The sequence below is a fragment of the Leptinotarsa decemlineata genome, unplaced genomic scaffold (assembly GCF_025532065.1).
Source record: "Leptinotarsa decemlineata unplaced genomic scaffold, Ldec_3_MD MMD2_tig00002974_RagTag_RagTag, whole genome shotgun sequence".
In the NCBI taxonomy this organism is placed as follows: Eukaryota; Metazoa; Arthropoda; class Insecta; order Coleoptera; family Chrysomelidae; genus Leptinotarsa; species Leptinotarsa decemlineata.
In genome coordinates this window covers 13,760,575-13,782,214 of record NW_027412578.1, presented here as the reverse complement: position 1 = coordinate 13,782,214, position 21,640 = coordinate 13,760,575, and the positions used below count along the sequence as shown (strand labels likewise).

Genomic DNA, 21,640 nt, shown 5'->3' with positions numbered 1-21,640 from the left:
AGACAAATATACAGAACATTTCTTTAATGCCAACCCCTTTTATTTTTTGAACCGGTCAATTTAAAAAAATGAAATTTGGGATAATGAAATTAATGCATGAGTACTTTATTTTGAAGTGAAATTGACAGATGAAACTTTCAAAATGGCGACCGGATGCCATCTAGGAAAAAAAATTAATAGAAAGGGGGGTCTTGTGACATATCTTTTTGAAGCTCCTGACAAATGCTTCATAACCCCCGAATATTATGTCAATATCTCCAACTACTACAACATAATATGAGGTAATAAGCTTGAGCTCAGTTCAGAAGATGCTCGAAATGGTTGCCTTGAACTTCTTGACATATGAACAGCCTATCAGATATTTCACGCCGAACATTTTCGAACACAGTAACGTCAATATCTCTAAAAATATTTATTATTCTCTGCCGTATATCCGGTATTGAAGCAGATTCAGTTTCGTACACCTTTTGCTTCAAAGAGCCCCATAAAAAAGTCCAAAGATATCAAATCTGGCGAGCGGGCTGGCCATTCTGTAGGACTTCGACGGCCAATCCAACGACCGGGAAAAGTAGTACCCAAACAGTTTCTAACTTGTCTGGAGTAATTTGGTGGTGCTCCATCTTGTTGTAATTCAATATCCATATCAAATTCATTAGGATTCGCTTCGACGATTTCAGCGAAGAGAGAATCAACAGTAGTTTCAAGCATATTCAAAAACAGTTCTCCTGTTGAATTTTGATTATTAAATAGAGATCCTACAATATGGTTTCCCAATATTTATGCCCTAACCTTAATTTTTTCTGGATTTTAGGTATGTGTTTCCTGAAAAACGTTATGTTCATTGTCGTACTGACATTTTGTGACGTTTTTATAAACAAAAAATAACTTAACAAACCTTATCGAATTGTTGGAGTTGCCATGTGGCAGATAAAAAGGAATATTTCTAGAAATATCGATATTAATGTGTTTATCTTCAGGAAATTATTAAATGTTTCGCCATTTTCTACTAGTTGGAAATATTACTTATGATGCCCTGTTTGGAACCTTTGGTGTAGTAATGAATATTGCTGGAGGTTTTTCCCAACACCAAATCGTTATTTTTAACATCTCGACACGTGTATGAACTGAAGTCTATGGAATGGTTTTTTTGCGAAATATGATGGGCGACTGCTGATTTTTCAGGTCTTCCATATTTTAAATTGTGTTGTGTTTAATATGTTCCTTATATCTTACTTTAATAGATCTTTTTGTCTGTCCATAATATTTTGCATCACAGTAATTACATGCAATTTCGTAAATTCCAGACTTTTCCGAATTCTCGACTTTGTCTTTTGGACTTCCCAAAAGGCTCTGTAGTGTATGACTTGTTTTAAAAACCACCTTCATACCTAGTTCCTTGAAAATCTTCCCAAAGTTCATTGTATATTGGTGGTATGGAACTGAGATGTATTTATCTTGGTTTTTGTCCTTTCTGAAAGTCGAGATTTCGTTCATTCTTAATCTAAACTTTTCCTTCCTTATTATGTCATCTACAATACCCCTCGAGAGCCGTTAGTGGCTGCTATTTCCTGTATTGTACGTCTTTCTTTTGTGAACTTAAAAAATTTAGAAAAATCAGTAAATAACCTTTTTTCGGAAAAGTGCTTCTACAGTTTGGGAAAGTATTTTGCATAAAAATTCTAGTCTTTCGGTTTACCACGATGTATAGTACGATTTATGTCAATTAATTTTAAAATTGTGTTGTTTTATTGACATATTTGTACATTTTTTATTGTTTTTTTGTCTGTTATTTTTAATCTTTACTGTATTTTCATGAATACTATATAGTCTTGAAAAAACCAACATTTTATATATTTTTAACATTTTATGTATTCATAAACATGACACCCTTTGTCGACAAATTGTATTACATTTTAGACATTGGAGATCTATCTATCTACGTGAAAAAAAATTCCGATGCCTGATAAAAATCCGTGATAAACGTTTTCAATAACACTTTAAGGTGAGTTTCATTGTTCGATGAAGTTCAGTTCTATTTGAAAATTTGAACTTCAAAATTGCCTGCCTGAGGGAGTTATTGTCAAAACTATTTTCTGGGTTCCTCTAGCAAAAGGACCAAAAGATCAGTATCTTGACCCACAACCTCGAGGTGTCGAGGGTTTAAAATACCCGCACCAGCAGCACTGACGTGACCCGGATCGAAACAACGCGGCTCCAAATCGTGTAGGAAAATCGGAAAAAATATTTACACTGCCTATACAGTACTTCAACAAGTTTTTCGGAACCAGCACGCCTCTGGCTCCACTCCCTCCGGGCTAACTCCGGATCCGGAAACGCGGCACGACCCAGCACATCCTTTGATCCGTTTTGATCTGATGGTATAGTTCGCTATCGGCTTTCGCTGAATGGGCGCTCCATCATTTGTTTTTCATTTCCATCTCGCAGACTCATTAGTGAATAACGAGTAGGCAGAGTCGTTAGTTAGTCGTTTGTTTGGGCGCGTTTTCCTCCACTCGAGGAGTGTGTTTAGTGCCTCTGCGGCGACATGTAGCGGAAAAGAGATCAGGTTAGTGGAGATTTTTGCTGAATTTGTTTCGATGTCGCTTATCACTACATCTCATAAAACACAATCCCCCCTCTCTCTGTCGAGTCTAGTTCTTAAGGTGAAATGAAAAGTGGCGAACGACGCTAATGAATTTAAAATCAATTCAAATTTGTTTGAATTTGTGTTTTCGGTAACCAGCTGTCGCTCTCCTGCAAACGACAACTCTCAAAAGTCGAAACATGTGCGTCTTTAAAAAGGTCTTACCTTCTAACGTGTGATTCCCAACACGGGTTGGACGATAACAAGTGAAAATCGATCGTCAGGCCTTGCGACTTGAACCACCGACTCACACAGTGATCGATTGAGTGGGTGGAGTAAAGTTTTCGGAAAGAGTATCCACTAAAACTGGTATATCCAAGAGAGATTCAATATCCATCTATGGATAATATTTTTGTTCCAAATCATTCGTGATTCATATCACGAAAGAAATAATGAAAACCTCTTTGTTATTGTGTTCAACAATTTGTTAAACATTGTTGAACAATGATACTATATATTGTATCGACAAATGACTCCATCCTCGAAAAGTAAAGGCTCCTCAAAGCGGTTAGTTGCAAAGCCAAGCATCCACATCGACCGAATGAGATTCGTCCTTTGTCCGTCGAGCAGCTTTAACTACAAGTCAACTAGATGAACTTGTGATCCAACACCAGCGCTGTTTCGACCCACTAGGTTCCATCAGTGGTGATAGGCTGAACCAAGGAACTGTCCTGAAAAGAACAAGCCTTTGCTTTCATACCTTCGGGTATGCAAGGCTTATTTGATCATATCTTCTGGTTTGCAAAACTTACTCCTTGATAGCCTAAACTATTTTGATTCAATCTTATTCCATTCAGAAGGTAGAACGTTAGCGTGTCATTGAACGAAACAGTGTTTCCTTTTCGCAACAAGTCAATTTGCCGTCACTATAAATTGCAATAAATTTTGTCCAATCAATCTCGCAGTTACGAGTTTTCATAAAAACTTTCCATATTTTTTGGGCGCAACAGTTAGCTGACATAAGTATTTTTATTTATTTATTTATTCAACGGGTAGTCCCAATTACAATTTGTTATAAAAAAATTGTGAAATCTTAACTAAATCAAAGATAATAAATACAATAAATAAATAATACAATTCAAAACGCAATACAGTAATATAGTGATAAAATCGCAGTATTTTGTCATGAAGATAAAAGAAAAAAAAATTGTAAAATCTTAAATTGAACTAAAGATAATAAATACATAGCACAATACTAATTATATGATATATAGTATAAAAAGAAAACAATATAATGATGAAATAGTACAGAATAATCAAAGGAAAGGTTCCAGGAAATAATGCGACTCAGTTCAATTTTGATAGTATTTGTGAAGCTGTTGATACATATTCCCATTTCTGAGCATTCGAGTGACAGGAGAGATAAAACCATAATTTGTGTAGTGGATCGGTATTTTAAATGTTTCGGTACTGACTCTGGTCTGTCTGTTGACATTCAAATTAATTAAAGATACAATCTCCTCACAGTTAATGTTGCCAGTAAAAATTTTGTTTAAAAAACATACATCTGAAATAATTCTTCTATTCTTTAAAGATAATAGATCCATCTTATCTCTAATGTTGTTGTATGCATATTATCCCCTTCTTAGAGCTAACTTGTATGCAAAGACCCTTAGGAAAGTGTTTTGTACAGTTTCAATTTGGTTTATGTGTATCTCATAACATGGGCACCAAATTATTGAAGCGTACTCCAATAATGATCTAACTAATGAACAATATAATAACTTGGGAGTGTTCAAACTGAATTCATCTATTAATGAAGCCCAACATCTTGAGTGATTTAGCTACAATATACTCATTATGAGATTTGAAGTTCAATTCACGATCAAACATAATTCCTAAGTCCTCTATCACTGATTTCCTATTAAATCATCTAAGAGAACAATTCGTTCAGGCCAGTCTCAACACCCTACACAGTAGGTTAATGGACTGACACCTATCAGAAAACAACTACTCCCCTGGCTAATACCACGAAGGGCGTTGGATTATATCCGACAGGTGTCAGTGCACGATTCTTCACAGAAAACTATGTTCCAGGCTAATATCACGATACACATTGGATTATATCCGATAGACATTTGGGTGGGATTCGATCATACACAGACCGGTTTCGAAGTAGTACTTCTCATCAATGTAGGACAGATTCAACCAAGACAGTGGATAAATGTCGTCTGGTACCGTTTATAAAAAAATCGTCTGAGAATGGAGCTCTTTAACACACCGATGAAGATCTTCCAGCACGTTTGAATATTCATTTTTTTACGAGACTGTAAACATTTGTGAAATTCGAACCTTCATTCATAGAACTGGTCACGCTTGAAACAAACAGCATACTCTTTTTGGATCGCAATATCTCGACACATTTACTTGTTTTGCGTTGAAGTCAAACTGCGTATAAGTGGACTATTTGAATTGTTCGTTTTGTTTTGTTGTTCTATTCATTTGTGGACTTTAATTCAAGCAGTCATGCTTGAAAGACGTTGCGGTATCTTCGTTGAATCGAAAGGATCAGTGACTAGGGTCAGGTATGTTGATGTTCGCTTTTAATTTAAAGCATAATGATAACTTTCGAAGTTCGGGGGTTTTCAGCTGTTTGTATTGAATAACATGCCGCTGCTGTATTAGTGATTCATGGTTATGTAGTATCTGTATGTTTATGATGATGTCGGGAATACTGTGGAGAACAGAGGCGATTATTTCTTCACATCTTAATTTTCGGTTGTGATAATTTTCATAGAAAAACTCCATTCACCATTCCTTCTGATGAATCGACATTGTTGAATATTACAGAAAAGGCAAGACTAATCTCACAATAAGTACCATTTTATTGTGATATTTTGACTATATAATTTACAAGACCGCAAACCCGTGTTTCTCTGTACACTAGCTTAATTCTTTATTATTCCAAAAGAGGAAATTTCAGACCTCTTCCACATATGGTACGTCATACCTTTCTATGTGTCACATTTCAATGAAAACGATGACAAAATTGCATGAGTTGGGCTTCTAATTGCTTCCGTATCCACCGTATTGTCCAGATCTGACCCCCAGCAACTTTTTTATATTCTGAGACCTCAAGATAATGCTCACTGGAGAGAAATTCAGCACCAATGATAAGGTAATCGTCGAAACGGAGGACTATTTTGAGCCTAAAGACATATCATACTATGAAAATGGTATCGAAAAATTGTATTATTGCCACAATTTTCGAAACGTCCTCAAAGGCAAATATATTAAATAATGAAATCAAATTTCATTAAAAAAAATTTTTCTATGTTAGCCTACGAACTTTACAGTCCAATCATTAATTAGGTACAATATCTAATTTACCTAATTGTTTATCAATTGTACTGACGAAACGGTTAAGGCTTTCGCAGCCTAAAAATAATAACTCTAACTGTGCTTTAAGTATATACCTAATTATACCTGATTGATTATTGAAACCTGCATGTTTCACCTGGTTTAATGAATAATCAACATTTTTACACAGTATCTGTTTTTCTAAAAGTAATATTGAATCAACTGTTCTGCCAGAATTGATCATTCATCTACGTTTTGACATAAAATGCCAATATTTCACCTGTTTTCCCAGAAGCAATATTGTATTGTACCTGATTGTTATCTCAAAATCTACCTGTTTTACCTAATTAGGTACAATTAGGTATCACACTTAATTGTAATGCAGGTGCAATACATAATTGTACCTGATTGTTCGTTCTAATAGCACTGTAGGAACAATACCTTGTTCATTCAAAGTCTACTTGTTATATCAGATTCAAACATTTATCTAATTAGGTTTCATTTCACCTGTTTTCTTAGATGTTTTTTCAAAATCTTTCTGTTTCGTCTAATTAGGTACGATTAGGTTTTGCACCTAATTGTAATGCCGATACAATACATAATTGTTCATTCTAATTGCACTGTGGGACCAATACCTAATTGTACCTGATTGTTTATTCAAAATTCAACTGTTATATCAGATTCAATCATTTATCTAATGGGGTTTTGGCATAAAATGTAATTATTTCACCTGTTTTCCCAGCAGTATTGTATCGTACCTAATTGTTTTTTCAAAATCTACCTGTTTTGTCTAATAAGGTACAATCAGGTACCTAATTGTAATGTAAGTACACTAAGTTATTGTACCTTATTGTATATTTCAATTGTACTGTGGGTATAATACCTAATTGTACATAATTGTTTATTCAAAATCTACGTGTTTGTCTAATTAGGTACATTTAGGTATCGTCTTCAATTCAATCTTCTCCTTGAAGATGATCAATTGGTGATTGAAACACGTGTCGAGGTGTTGAAAATAACAGCTTGGTGTTGCGAAAAAACTCCAATAATATTCATATAGATTGTAGAATAGTTTGATATACCATCCCAACTAATGAAGCTACCGTAGCATGTTGAATAAAATTTATTATGATGGATAATGTCACTCTTATCAGAACCGAGTCGCTAGTGTCTCAGAAAAACCGCCAGAGCGAAGAAATAAGACAGTTGATGATTAGATGAAAAGTTTGGATACTTGAAGAAAAAACAAAAATGATATAATAAGAGATAATTTATGGATAGATCAAGTTGAATCCAGAGTAGGAAAGACCATCAATGAAATGAGCTAAACAGTAAAAAACGAAAACAAAGAACAAATAACTTTTCAACGATGAGCCAAAAGAGAAGTTTTCCTGGAATACAATTCCTGAGTGAAAATATTGGGGATGTTTCTGCGTTTCATCCTTTGTTTATAATCTTCTGGAACAGCTATTTTTTTTTCGTTGAACTTTGAGAAGAAAAATTAAACCACTTTCTGTTGGCCTTCAATTTGCACAACATGTCAGACAAATGGAATCTCAATCTCAGCATCTACAGTGAATTTCTCAATGAAACACCTGTTCTGTCGAAACAACTAATATAAATATTGTTGAATGTAAATATCCAAGAATGCGATTTGCCTAGAGAATTTGCATAGGCCCCAAGGTTGACAACTTGTCGTTGGGATACTTCATTCAATTGTCGGCAGTTTATAAAAAACAGTAGTGATGACATAATGGAAGCATTCAGGTTCAAAAAGTGAAAAGAGGAAGCTGTTAATGTTACAGTCGAATCTGACACGCCAACTTTGGCGATTTTGTAATGTCATTGGGAGTTCATACGGGGTTTATACAAAGTGTTGGTTTCGAGGCAAACAATTCTCACTATTTCCAGTAGGGTCAGGTAGAATAAGTGCAGACATTGGGCAAGTTGCTCACACATTCTGATCTTGAATGAAATCTAGTGGCGGAGTTTGGAGCTGTATATTAGTTCACAAGACAATATTTTAAAGATCATATAAAACTCAACCGTTACTTAACAGTAACGGTTGAGCCTTTCCCCTAGTACAAAAAAGCTACTTTCCCAATCGCTTATCCTTTCGATCAACAATTATGGAGACTCTGTCTATGATCCCCTCTTGGATTCGGCTAGTCAATATAAAATACGACACAAAACCGACAAAACTTTGAAACAACTTAATATATGATCTGAATGACTTGTTTGAAGATACTGAACATAAAATCAAAAAGTTTTCGTTTATTTCCAGGTACATCGAAAAACTTTTCCCAAAACAACAACAATCTAGTGACAAAAAAGTCACCGTTGCCTTCGAGTTCTTCGAATCAATCTTCTCCAACACTGTTCAAAGAAGGTAAGTGTACAACAGTTCATAGCAAATCTATCAAATAATATGCATACTTCTTTCTCTGTAACAACTTTCTATAACCCTCTCCATTTTCACTAACCATAAACTGTCAGCTGTCAAATAGTTTTCCAGCAACTTACTGCGCAATTGGCGGCAAATTAAAATTTTGCGTTAATACTGTGACACTCCTTGTCATATATTACCAGCCTTTTGATGAAGATGAAAAATCCAACTCACACTGACAGCATAAAGCAGGGGTCTCCAAACTTTGAAGCCTTCGGGCCAAAATGATTTTTTCAGTTTGTTCCAAGGGCCAATTTCTGCTCTTAACTATATTTCTAGACTAGGATAGTCGCAAAGTGCGTGACATAAGCAAACTTACGCTTTTTTGCATTTCAATTATTATTGTGTATTGTGACACTTAACGACATCTAGTGGCGAGTAGTGGTACTATGTACTAGCTTTTTCAGCTACCCGCTAGGTGGTATTATTAAATATTTGGAATTACCGCGTTGGTTCGAGAAAGTTCTGGTTCTAGCTAGTGTATTCCGATCACCTCGAGATGACAGAAATAATTGCAAATAAAAAGGCTAGCGGCGCAACTGCGAGTTAGTCTGCGTAGGAAAGGCGAAGGAAGCGAAACTGTCTATTGTGAAATAAAGTAACACCTGTCAATAAAAGTATTAATTTGACTTATTGTTTTTATGTGTGATTTGTTAGTATGGAAAATAAGCGAAAAATCGACAGTGAATGCAGAAAGTTCCAAGAAAAATGGAACTTTCAGTACTTTGTGAACAACTCTCTCATCCATCCCACCCCAGCCAGGTAGGGGTATCCCGTGAAGGGCGGCACTGATGTCCAAGGACTTCATGCCGTCATACCAAAAGTCATGAACCCATTGGTCCTTCTCGAAACCAATAATCAGCCGAAAGGGTAGGGGAGCTGGACTCCAAGCCTGAACGAAACGAGGATGACTTTCCACTGCAGCGGGACACTCGCCTGAGTCCATAAAATATATCAAGTCGTCGGTCGTACTAAAAATATAACGTTATGATGTCAGTTCTTATTGAGTAATTAATTTTAATACATAGTGATGTCAGAATTCATGATTTTGATAGACGTTGAATTGGATAACAGTGCATGGAGCACTCACTGACGATTTGTCCCTCTTAAGTTGATATTTAGCCCCCTTAATTCCCCCAAGAGCGGTTCATATCATAAAATATCTGATGTGAGCAATGAGCTCGAATCAACTTGAGAGAAATCCCAAGCCAAATCGTCTAATTCATTTATTAATTATTTTCAGGTGATTTCAGATACACTTCCACAGATTTCGCCGAGGCATCTCCAAGATCCTCGTACACAAACTGTACTCTGAGTCCTTCTAGTCCATCGATTCTTTCAGAAGACGGTATGTATGCAAAATCAACATTTTTGCTACAGATTTAATGAGTTTTCTGTACGTGACAATAGCGTTTTTCGATCAAGAATCGAAACACAAATTGTATACCAAACATATGTTAATAGGGAGTCAAAATATGGCTTTACTTCCGTCACTGTTTACATCAGAACATAGGCGTACGTAGTTTTATCAAAAAAGGTGCTCTTTTTCAGTAGTATAGAATCTCGAGAAGTTTATAATTTTACGTTTAAATTTTGTCCTAGAACAAGTTGGTCTTGAATAATTTTCAACTAACACAAACTTTTGAAAACACGAAAAATCTATTAAGAAAGAATGTTACGTGATACGATTGGTCTATTTTGAATACCAGTATATAGTTTTGTTGTAACTAAAATATATTTAAGAGCACTGATGAAACTTCTATTGAACGAATGATCAAATCAAAAGACAGTTATCGATTTCTCTATTACGGCATAGTGCGTTTGAGGTTATGTTATGTTCTGAAAAACATGTTTGTTGACTGAAGGTAATTAACAACGGAATTTATATTCAGTGCAAAATCTGATAAGAATGGTGATGGTGGAATATTCTTCAAAGGGGTTGATAATTTCATAATTTCAACTTTGGAAAAATTGAGCAATCAGTTGAAAAACTCTTACCGTCACTAGATTGGACAGAAACAACAGAACAAACAACAAAAGTTATCTATTTCGTATATATTTCTGCAGGAGATTGATAAATCTGTACTTACTTACACAGATGGATTCAATTTTACATCTTATTTAAAAGTTCTACATTTTTTTTCATTTTGCAGATATTCAGATAGATGGAGTTAGTCAGTCTCTCTATCAATAACAAGGCTGTACACTCTCTATGTCATCGTCCTTTCTAAGAATAGTCAAGGTGCGTCACATCGGGTCTTCACGCAGGTCATTTCCCACGCCCGGGTGAGAAATGAAAAAAAAATTATTCGTCCTTCAAATACACTGTAGAAAGTTTTTCAAAAAAAATTGATCATTTTCCTATTGAAGTGAAGAAAAAAGTTTTGATAAACGTCATTAAAATTCGAATTCAAATTCATTTTGTCGAAAATATGGAACATAAATCAATGAAGGCTGTTCAAGGTCGAACCCAAAACACTACCCCAAGGTCACTTTGCCTGCGTTGTGTGAGTAGGTCGAAGTCATTCAAAATCAAACCCAAAACACCACCTCGAAGTCGTCTTGTCCCTATCGTGTGATGTTGGTCAAGGTCATTCGATGTCAAACCCAAAACACTTCCTTGAAATCACCTTGACTACATTTCGCGATATAGGTGAAGGTCGTTTCAAGGTCAACGTTGGTGTGGAAGGTTCCGAAATCAGCTCAAACCAACTACTACTAAGCCTGAAGTTGCTAACCATTCATATCAGCGAACCCTACCCAAGCGAATAAAGTTGATAAAGTTTTGATCCAGGTATAAATATGCCAAATAGAAATGAGGCCAAACAGTCGCTTGACAATACAAATATGACAATTGAAACATTTGAAAAGATTCAAAGCTTTTTATTTTTGATCACCTGAGCTAAAAAACTCATCACTTCAATTATTTCTCTCAATGTCAATACGCCAAGTAGACGTTTGGTGTGAAATATTAATGACTTCTTTCATTTTCTGAAGAAAAATCTAAAAAAGTTCTATTACATTAAAAAAATTGAACATAACATAACCTCACCCTGAAGACCACCCCGCGTCGACGCCTATGTTCTAAAAAGACCCGAAACGATTTGCACGTTCTTTTAATGTCGTGATATCCGTCGTCGTAAAGTCAGTACCAAGTACCGACGCTTCCTAAATACGCCTCTAACAGTGTCCAGTGGCTCTCGAATAGTGACCTAGTGCTAAAAAGTCTGTGTCCGTGTGTGCTTGCCTAAAAAAATAACAAGTGCTTTCCGGCTGACCCGTTTCCCTCCAAAAAATACCTTAAAATGTGTTACTGGTGTATTTCAAATTTCTAGACGAATACGGAATAGCGGTTTTCAAGGTTGAAAAAATTACTGGTTGTTTACTTCTCATACTAATTTTGAAGCCACAGATAAGCGCAGCGAAGTTGGATAATGCTTATTACTTTTATGTAATGAGCGAGGATAAATCCAACAAATAAAGATAGCGAGACGGGTGGTTCGAAACGGACTTGATTTTCTTGGGTTTCATTTTGGAGAATACTACATGAGTGATTAATTTCATTCATAAAACAATTGTGGAGATACTTTGCTATAATAATTTTCGTTGCTGTCAGCTACATAATCATATAATTTAGGTCATATTTCATATTAAGCCATTATGACATTCAGATAATCAGCGGCGGCTCGTCAGAGGAGGCAAGGGAGGCTTAGCCTCCCCATAAAATTTGAGGTCATTCATCGCAATAAATCAAAAAATATTGACAAATAATTATGATTATTTTTTTCTAAAAATGCTTGGTTATCATTACTTTACCACAAATTTTTAATATAAACACATAATATGCCCGAAAAAACACTATTACTCACTACTTAGTACGTACCACACTGTATCCTGCATCAACAAAACTCAAACGCACCGCCCATGAACAAATAACGAATAAACCATCAACACGAAATGATAAATGCCATACGTTGCAAGGGAGCCAAGCCTCCGACCGCTTTAAAAAACACAGGCTGCACGAGACCGATCCAACCAGCGACATTCGTCCCGATTTGTAATTTCAGTCGCAGAAATTATAGCGTTAGAGGAGGCTAGCCTCCAGTTGGTCTCCGTTAGTGTATGACTGCGTTTTTTTTTATTTAATTATTCGGATGGGATGTCGTGACGGACCGGGAATGAAAAATATTTCGGTAAATCGTTTTAGTGTTTCTTGATAATGTTGATGTGTTTTGAAAGTGTTTCCTTTCAATTTCAAGGTGTTTTCAGGTTTTCACTTTTCGATAAGTTATTTTCCATTTATTATGGATAAGTTGGACGAAATATAAAATCTGACGATATAGTCGATTGGTTATGACGAATATTTTCAAGTTTTTATCTTATGATCATAAATTTTACATTATTAAAACTCTGGGAAAGCCACAACCAAATTTGTTTCAATTAAAACGTCAGATAATCGACAAAATCGAGGATTTAATATTAGTTGGTACGATAAATGCGACTGATTAACTGGCTCCGCTAAACGAGAAAAACGTTTTTGTTGGCCCTCTGTTGGATACTCTGATTTAAAAAAATTTACTTCGTTCTACAGAAAGACAAGGAGCAAATCTAAGGAGCATATATTTTCGTCTTGTAAATTAAAATTGTTTAGCAAACAAAATATAGCAACAGCTTTAGATACACCTCAAAAAAAAGCCATAATTTCTTTTAATAATCAGGTTAGGGAAAATCGGTCGAATTCAAAAAAACTTATCGATATTACGATTTATTACCAGTGTGAAGGCAAGCCATGAAGGTGGGTTTCAGCCACGAATTGGGGGAATTTACCATTAACGGAAAAGAGTGCGCCAAGCCACCAGTGGTCGTTAAAATGCATTGCTAGCCATGAAAAGTTGTCTTTTATAACAATAATTTCATGGCCAGCCATGGAAATTTTAACAATACGTTTACAATTCTCGATTTTGTCGCGGAAAAAAACATTTCCTGTAACTCCTTCCATCATTTTGATTGAAAAAATCATATATTATGAAAAATGTGTGCTGCTGGGGTTATTTTCACGTGAAACGAAAATATTCGGCGTATTCTATGATACCTATATGTTTCTCGATTCTGTAGCTTGAACTTATAGTCCACAGTGAAATATTATTCACTCAACGTCAAAAAAAAGTGTACCACTCACCATCTTTCAACCTTTTTCTATAATGCCAAGAATTATTCATATTCAAAATTCACCTACTGTCCAAGAAGTCCAAGGGATCATAGAATACGCCGAATAATAATAATAATAATATTTATTCACCATTTGTGATACATAGCGTATATATGGTAGGTCAATGATTATTTACAAAAAACAGTACGTCACTTATGAATAAAATTGTGGAATCAAAGCTTGAATAAAAATTAATATTTGCATATACAAAGGTATAGGTACATATAGATATATAAAATGCTAATTAAAAAATGAATAAAAAATGTGACAATTTTGCTTGCCGTAGTCAAATAAATATACATATGTATATATTTACATATATACATATATTTACAAACATGTACATACATATAAAAAAAACGATAAAATCGCCAGTCAGAACACTGAAACTAAAGCAAAACAGCAAGTGAAAATTTAGAAAGATTATATATCTTATTATCCTTCTGTGAAAGAATCCTCTAAATATTCCTTATGACTGTAGTAACATTTGTCCAGTAATAAGTTTTTAACTTTCTTACTGAACAAAGTTGAAGAATTCAATCTCTTTATAGAAAGTGGCAGTCTGTTATAAAAATTTATGGCATTATATAATGGAGATTTTTTGAAATGATCACTCTTATGTGAAGGGACCCTCAGAGCAGTAGCATATCGAGTATCACGACCGCGAATGCTCAAGTTCGTCATATACAAGTCAATGTTCCAGTGCACAAAAATAACACATTTCATTATATAAATTGCGGGTGCAGTCAACAAGCGTTCTCTTTTGAAAACGGGTCTACAACTTTCTTGGTACCCCAGGTTGAATATCAATCTTATCAGTCATTTTTGAGAGATGAAAACTCTAGAAAATTCCTTTGGACATCCCCAAGCCATTATGTTGAAACTAATGTGGGAGTATGCATTCGCAAAGGAAACATTTAGTAAACCAAACCTATCTAAACAATGTTTCAACTGTTTGATCGAATAATAAGCGGAATTGAGTTTACTGCACACTTTTTGTATGTGACTTCTCCAGGTGAGATTCTCCTCTAAAATAATTCCAAGAAAATCATTTTTTTTTAATATTTTCATATCATTCAAAGTGACTAAATTACAACAGAAATCCCTCCTAACAAATGTTTTCATCATCACAGACGATTTATTTAAAATCAGTTTGTTACGTTGACACCAACTACTGAATTCGTCAATGACTAAATTAATTTTCATCGATAATTCATTCTCATTTTTTCCAGAAATAGTGATTGTAGTATCGTCAGCGTACATAGTTTTGTGACAATCTGATATGAATTCAGGCAAGTCATTGATAAAAGTCAAGAATAACACTGGACCCAGAACAGACCCTTGTGAAACACCCAGTTTCACCTTCGTTTTATGTGAAAATGTTCTCAGCAGCACAAATTTTTCATAAGATATGATTTTTTCAATCAAAATGATGGAAGGAGTTACATGAAATGTTTTTTCCGCTACAAAATCGAGGACTGTAAAGGTATTATTGAAAACGTTGAAAACTATCGTTTCATGTGAAAATTTCCATGGCTGGCCATGAAATTATTGTTATGAAAGACAACTTTTCATGACTAGCAATGAATTTTAACGACCAATGGTGCCTTGGCGCACTCCTTTCCGTTAATGGTAAATTCCCCCAATTCGTGGCTGAAACCCATGGCTGCCTTCACACTGGGCGATTTATTTGGGTTCCCAAGAATTAGCTTTTCGTGGACACGATGAAACTGAAGATTCGATGGGGCAAATATGATTCACAATTTGGCACTTTTTTAAACGGTAGCGTTTTTTCGGACACCTCAAAAACCATCCAAAATTAGCTTATAGACAGTGTGGCATATATTATTAAGGAAAATATAAGCAAGGAGATTGAAAGCGTTTCTTTTTTTGCATGGGAAATTGATGAAACTACCTATATTACCTGTACATCACAACTTTCAATCGTTTTTAGATATGTCAATTCTCACCTAAAAATGATTTTCAGCGAGGAGGCTCATTTCTTGAGGAATGGGTACGCGAACAAAGAAAATTTTCGAATTTAGGACGATACCCCGAAAAGGTCTCTGTTTGGTGTGGATTTTGGGCGTGCGGCGATCCATTTAATACACCTGCTCACTCTTTATTGCTTGTTCGTAATTTTTCAGCTAACAAGACCGTAATCATGCCTCAGCCTCCGTATTCACCAGATTTGGCCTCCTGCGACTTTTTCCTCACCCCAAGATTGAAGGGGCCCATAAAACGAGGCCTTTTTCGCGACGATTGAGGAGATAGAAACCGAATTGTTCAGAGAGCTCAAGGATGTACCAAAAAGTGCATATGAGATCTGCTTCAAAGATTGGAAGAAATGCAAAATAGAAATTGATGAATAAAGGAATATTCTCATAACTCCAGCTGTTCCCTACTCTTTCTCAATGTCTTACTGCAGAAAATTGAATATTCCGTCAATTTTCACATTTAATAATTGAAAATGTCTCTTTCAACTTCGTTTAAACGAACAAAAAGTTGAATTCATTTTGAAGAAAGGTAAAAACAAAAATTTTTTTCCAAAATCATTCACTTAAAAATTTATTGTTACAATGATATCCAGTTTATATTAATTACACTGGTGAGCTGCCCCGGCTCCGTACGAGTGCAATGCTGATAGGTAGTTTCAAAGATCTAAGCATACATAGGGACAGACAGCAAGAAGCATATTCATTTCAGTTGAATATATCTCCAAACAAATTCCGTAAAATTAGCTTATTCTACATTGTTAAATTATTCCCCATCCAAACTTACATCATATCGAATCCTCATCAAACCTATTTTCTGAATAGAATGTTCACCCAGTAAATCACTGTTTATCCAAAATAAATATTCATGAAACTCATGTTATACGATCAATCATCAAGTTCGTTGCGCATTATCTCAAAAGATTAGATAGCCCTCTCGAAATTCTCAAAAATAACACCAGTAACACATCGAACCGTTCTTCTCGCTGTGCCGCTTCTCACTCTCCCATCGATGTTTACCTTCGTCAATCCCGCATCCCTGTATCAATTCGGAATTCCCGTACAGGAACCTGTGACGTGACGTCCGATAAAGAAACAGCACTAGAAAACATGAGCGACACCCAAACCAGCTCAAAGTCGCAAAGGCGCAGGCAGCGGAGGAAAAATCGTAAGACGCACGATAATAACCAAAATACTCAAACATTCTGTGATGGTAAACTAGTGCTAGAACCCTGTAGAATCCTTCAAGAAGAATATCTAGTTCAATCACCAGCTGAACTCGTTAAAAAGTCCACCAAAGCCAAGCCTGTGAAGAGCAGAAGCCTCGACGACGACGACATGGTGAAAATCCAAGAAGTCTCAGAAACTAGCGAGGTAGAAGACAAAGAAAAAGACACACAAGCCATAGTTTCAGAAGCATCTGAAAGCGAGGTGGAATGGGAAGAAACCATGAGCTTAGCAGCGACTTCAACTCCGCTCCAAGGGTCGATGAGCACTTTCACTCTACCTCTGGAAGGTTACAGCACGGACCAAGTCACCCTGATATCCCCTGAGGAGGAAAAATCGCTGCGAAACTTTCTGGAAAGTCTGAACCTGGTGAACGGTCCTGAAGAAGCAGCATTACAAATCTACGAGAAGAGCACCGTAGAAAGTATAAAGCAACGCAAAGCCAAGAAAAGAGCTGCATTGGAGCAATACTTCACCCCACTTAGTCAGAACTCTAGATTCTTGGACGCTATAAGTGAGGAAGCTAGCGACAAAGACAGCGACAAGGAGCAGCCGAGTCTCACCAGGCATTTGAAACAAGGAACGCCAGAACTCGATGTGCCTCCAAAAGTTCCTTCCAGGACTAGCAGGCAGAGAAGGCAGGCTTTACCTCCAAAATTCTCCGCTCCCGTGGAGCAGGCTCCAGCCGTCTTAGTTGATGCAAAAATCCTGGAAAACCCGTCAATGTCTGAGGGATACTGCAGTACTGTCAGAACCGAAGAAGCCTCAGCGTCTACTGTGGAGGTAGTTTTCCTTACTTCGTCTGGTACCAACTCTCCAGAAGAAGTGGAAAGTAGAAGTAGTGACAGCTACGAGTTGGAAGCTGGACAGGATGATAAAGGAGAATCTGAAGTTGAAGCAGAAACTACGGCAGAAAAATACGGCAACACAGTCAAAAGTGATCACCTTAACGAGAGTTGCGTGCTTCAAGAAGTTTCTGGCTGCAATGAAACCACTCAAAGCACCTCCTCGACGCAATATAGCTTCACATTGAAAACTGACAAGGTCGAAGAAAATCAGACAATAATGCTCTTGTCCCAACTCACTCCACCTCCTACACCAGAAAACTTGTCACCCAAGTATAAAAATATACTGGGATCAGAGGCAGTTGAAGATTCCCTGCAATCTGATGTACATAGCTGTGCTGTAGAAACTCAGTACACCAAGTTTGCTGATACAGATCTGAATACCAAACCCGAAGATACTATTCTAGACCAGAAAATCAAACTGGACCCTAATGTGGAAACCAGTGAAGTATATACGAATGTCATAACACCCCCACCGCCATCTAGATCTTCTTCCAGCAGCAGAAGTTCGAGCAGAGAGAGCTCCCTATGTACCGCCAAGTATAATCCATCAACGTCCTCTATAATTGAGATTTTATCAAGAGAAGAAGATGATGATAGCTGCACCCAACCACTTACTCTTCGCGAGCTATGTTTAAAGCTCTTACTGACGCTTCCCCATGGCCAAGAGATGCTACAAGAGCTAGCTGAAGTCTCCAAGCAAATAGATTCCTTCACTAGATCCCTTCCCAGTGCCTTTTTACCTCAGATAGTCCCTATAGCACACTTCACAAGTACTACAATTACAGACGTTAATAATAGTTCTTATAACCTTTCAGTCCAAAAATCCCACAAACGATTGCCTTCCGAAGAGGAAAGGAAACAAGAACAGAAGGAAAGTACTGAAGAATCGACGAAAACGAGTGTGGGAGTGACTTTTTTGAGTAGGGGTACCATAGGGGGTGAGAAAGACAAAAGTGATTCACTGTTAGGGCAAGATAGTTTGAAAGATCTGAGTCAGGTGAAGGAAGAACAATCCAAGCAGCAGAGTAGTTTGAGTGTTGAAACGACCAAAACAGCAGATACAGGTGAAAGAGAAAAAATTTATATTCACGAACCAACTTCAAGAGAAACAGTCATTCCAATTCAACTTGAAGTGGAAAGGGATATACCAATTGTCATCGAGAAAGCTATTTCCAAAAGTAAAGAAATTGTTATACCAATACAAAAAGATTGGTTAGATCTAAAGAGCGAGGAATTCTCCCAGTCCTCAACAGCCTCTGCTGAAGACAAAATGAAACAGAGACAAATGACGATGAAAAATGATTGGTTTGGTTTGGCTTCTGGTGGTGACCTTTTGCCTCAGAAAGGGCAAGAAAAGGGGGGTGAGAAGATTCCAGACGGGTCCAATAAACTTCTGAAGCTGCACGAGAAGTACGTCAACACAAAAAATAGCCAAGAGGAAGTCAAACAAATAGAAGAAACAAGCCTGAGTAGTCCTGGATGCAACAGGCTGCTGACCATCATAAAGGAGGAACCTTCCACAACTGTGGAAGACAGTAACTACATATATTTCGTAGAAAAGGAGCCAAAGGCTGCTTCTACGTTGCCGAGAGAGACAGCAAGGCTGCATGCCAAAGATCTATCAGAATGGCTGAATTTAGCCAGAAACAAGAGCATGAGTGAAAGCAATTTGAGTGCTGTTCCAGCTATTCCCGAAAATAACTTGAGGAGCTACTTTGTTATGCAGTCAACGCCTGCAGCACCTCGTCGACGCACGTCTCTTCCCCAGGTTCTCTACGAGAAACAACTGCTCTACATCCAGGAGAAGGAAAGAGAAATCCAGCGGCAGCTTGAACAGTTAGAGGAGGAGAAGCGGTTGTTAAATGCCGAAATGGAACCCTTGAGGGAGTTTCAAGCCGAAGACTTCTACTTCTCTCGCAAGGGTGACTTCGCTGAGAACAGACAAAGGCACTCCATGCCTGCCATCCCCACTGAAATTTTCCGTCAGCAAATGTACGAGGAGTACATGGACAAGTTCGCGGAGCGAGAGGAACGTAAGCAGCATAAGGTCATCAAGGTTACCTCATCCAAGGACTTAAATCCGGTCGGCGAGAAAGCCGGAGCTAAGGAAATTGTTCATCCCATCCAGATTGAGGATGAGTTCATGGACAAGGTGAAGCAGAAGCAAAAAGAGGGGAAGTTGGAGAAAGTGAAGAGTTTGGACAGAGACGGGAGTGTCGCGTTCGTGGAAGAAGGAGATCCTGTGTTGGTGATCGACGGCGAGAAGCTGAAGGAGGCGAAAGCGTTGCCGAAACACCTGCAAGAATTTGTAGGAGACGACGGTGAGTCTTGATGTGATGTGAATTAGATATTCGGACTAATATCGCTGTATCACCTACTAATGTTGAATAAATAACATTCTGAATGCGATTGATTTGTTTTTATCGATAACGTACATGTGTGTGTGTGTGTGTGTGTTTCAATCGTTATTTGTGTTGTTTCTCTCTTGTCGGTGACGCAATATTTCACCGCGGCAACATTCAAATTTCGGTTCTAAATATAAAACTTTAAAATTAGGTTATATCGTACAGACGTAGGAAATGTTTCTTTCATAAGTTATTTATCCAAGGAACTTGTTAGCTACTCAATATTTCAAAACGATTGTGATGACGTCAAGGTTGTTGAATTGATTTCAAATGGTTCATTGGTTAGGTACTGGAAAATATCGTTTGTGCAGAGGAAAATGTTGCAAATACGCGAGGAGATTGAACAAAGTACTTAGTAAAAATAGAGGACATGCTAAAAGTAGCTTGTTACACGAGATAGATTGTTCGCTAGTGTTGGCGAGAGGATTTTTGCTGCAGAGAGGTTTGTTTGTATCGAGTATGGTAGATAAATCATTCATAAGATCACTTCACTGAAAAAGTATGGGATATTTCAACAAAAAACATATAATTGAACTGAAAGGAGTCGGGAGTTCATCTACTGAATGTAAAAACAAATGAATATTTTATTTTCAATCAGAAACTCATATTTCAGACAAAAATGAGGCAATTGTGAACAAAAGTCTCACGTGTACAAGAATAAAGTGATTTTTTATAATTGCATTTACTTTGCAATGTTAGTTTTAAATGTATTGTTCCAAGCTCTGTTCGAAACTTATGTATTCTATCATCGGTTTCCCAATATCAGAATCTTATGGTCAACCAAGAGTAATTAATTTTCTGTACTAATTCAAAAATATTGAAAAGTATATGGTGTGTTTTAAAATTCCCCATGGTTAATAATCGATATCATATATGCGACTCATCAATCGTGTATAAAGTAAACAGGATGATTGCCTTATGTTCGTTTTGTATACTATATTGCCAGAATATTAAAAATTTTCGGTAATTTCAATGCACTTCAGTATTGTTAATGTTTTTTATTGAGACGTGCCATATATGAAAACATTTATATAAGTATATTCCCAAAAATAGTTCAGGGTCCAATCTGACGTAGAGATATCCTTACTTGGAAATGACAAAAGTATGGTCCACCAAAACATCATCATTTCTGCATTTTTATTTCGTTATCCAATATTTGTAATTAATTTCAGTTTTAATTGCATGTGAATTCATAATGTGTTATGTCAGTAACTGTATCATCATGAATAATACTTTGAGAAAAGAAAAGAACGAAGTTACAGGTTTTGACGAGCAATATCTACTGAAAACGAATGTTTTCAGTAGGGTTGAGAAAAACTGACAAACTGCAGAAGAATTCAACATAGCGGTTATCGTCTCTATGACTATTTGTTTATGCCCACTCCGATCTTCTTGAAAACTGGGGTGAAACTATTTCTATCATCATCAAATCAGGATACTGAAGAGACAGATATATTTCAAATCCTCTTTCAGAGCAGATTGTGAGATATTTCAAAATGCAACATTAATCTAGAGTAAATGCTAGTAGAACTAGTTCAGTTATAAAATATTCAATATTGTACTTTGA

At 36.5% G+C, this 21,640-nt stretch overlaps 1 protein-coding gene across 15 annotated transcripts in view; it reads left to right on the top strand.

Moving 5' to 3' along the window:
- The window catches only part of CAP (Cbl-associated protein), a 158,150-nt gene that overhangs the window by 53,994 nt on the left and 82,516 nt on the right, over nucleotides 1–21,640 (top strand). For 11 of the 15 annotated variants that reach the window (XM_074177557.1, XM_074177560.1, XM_074177562.1 and 8 more), the window contains 3 exons: nucleotides 8,229–8,333; nucleotides 9,634–9,738; nucleotides 16,660–19,989. In XM_074177557.1, the coding sequence (XP_074033658.1) occupies nucleotides 8,229–8,333; nucleotides 9,634–9,738; nucleotides 16,660–19,989 (3,540 nt within the window). Of the gene's footprint in view, nucleotides 1–2,528; nucleotides 2,567–5,017; nucleotides 5,170–8,228; nucleotides 8,334–9,633; nucleotides 9,739–11,617; nucleotides 11,752–16,659; nucleotides 19,990–21,640 lie in introns of those variants that run through there. The other 4 variants (XM_074177570.1, XM_074177568.1, XM_074177571.1 and 1 more) reach the window with 4 other exon arrangements.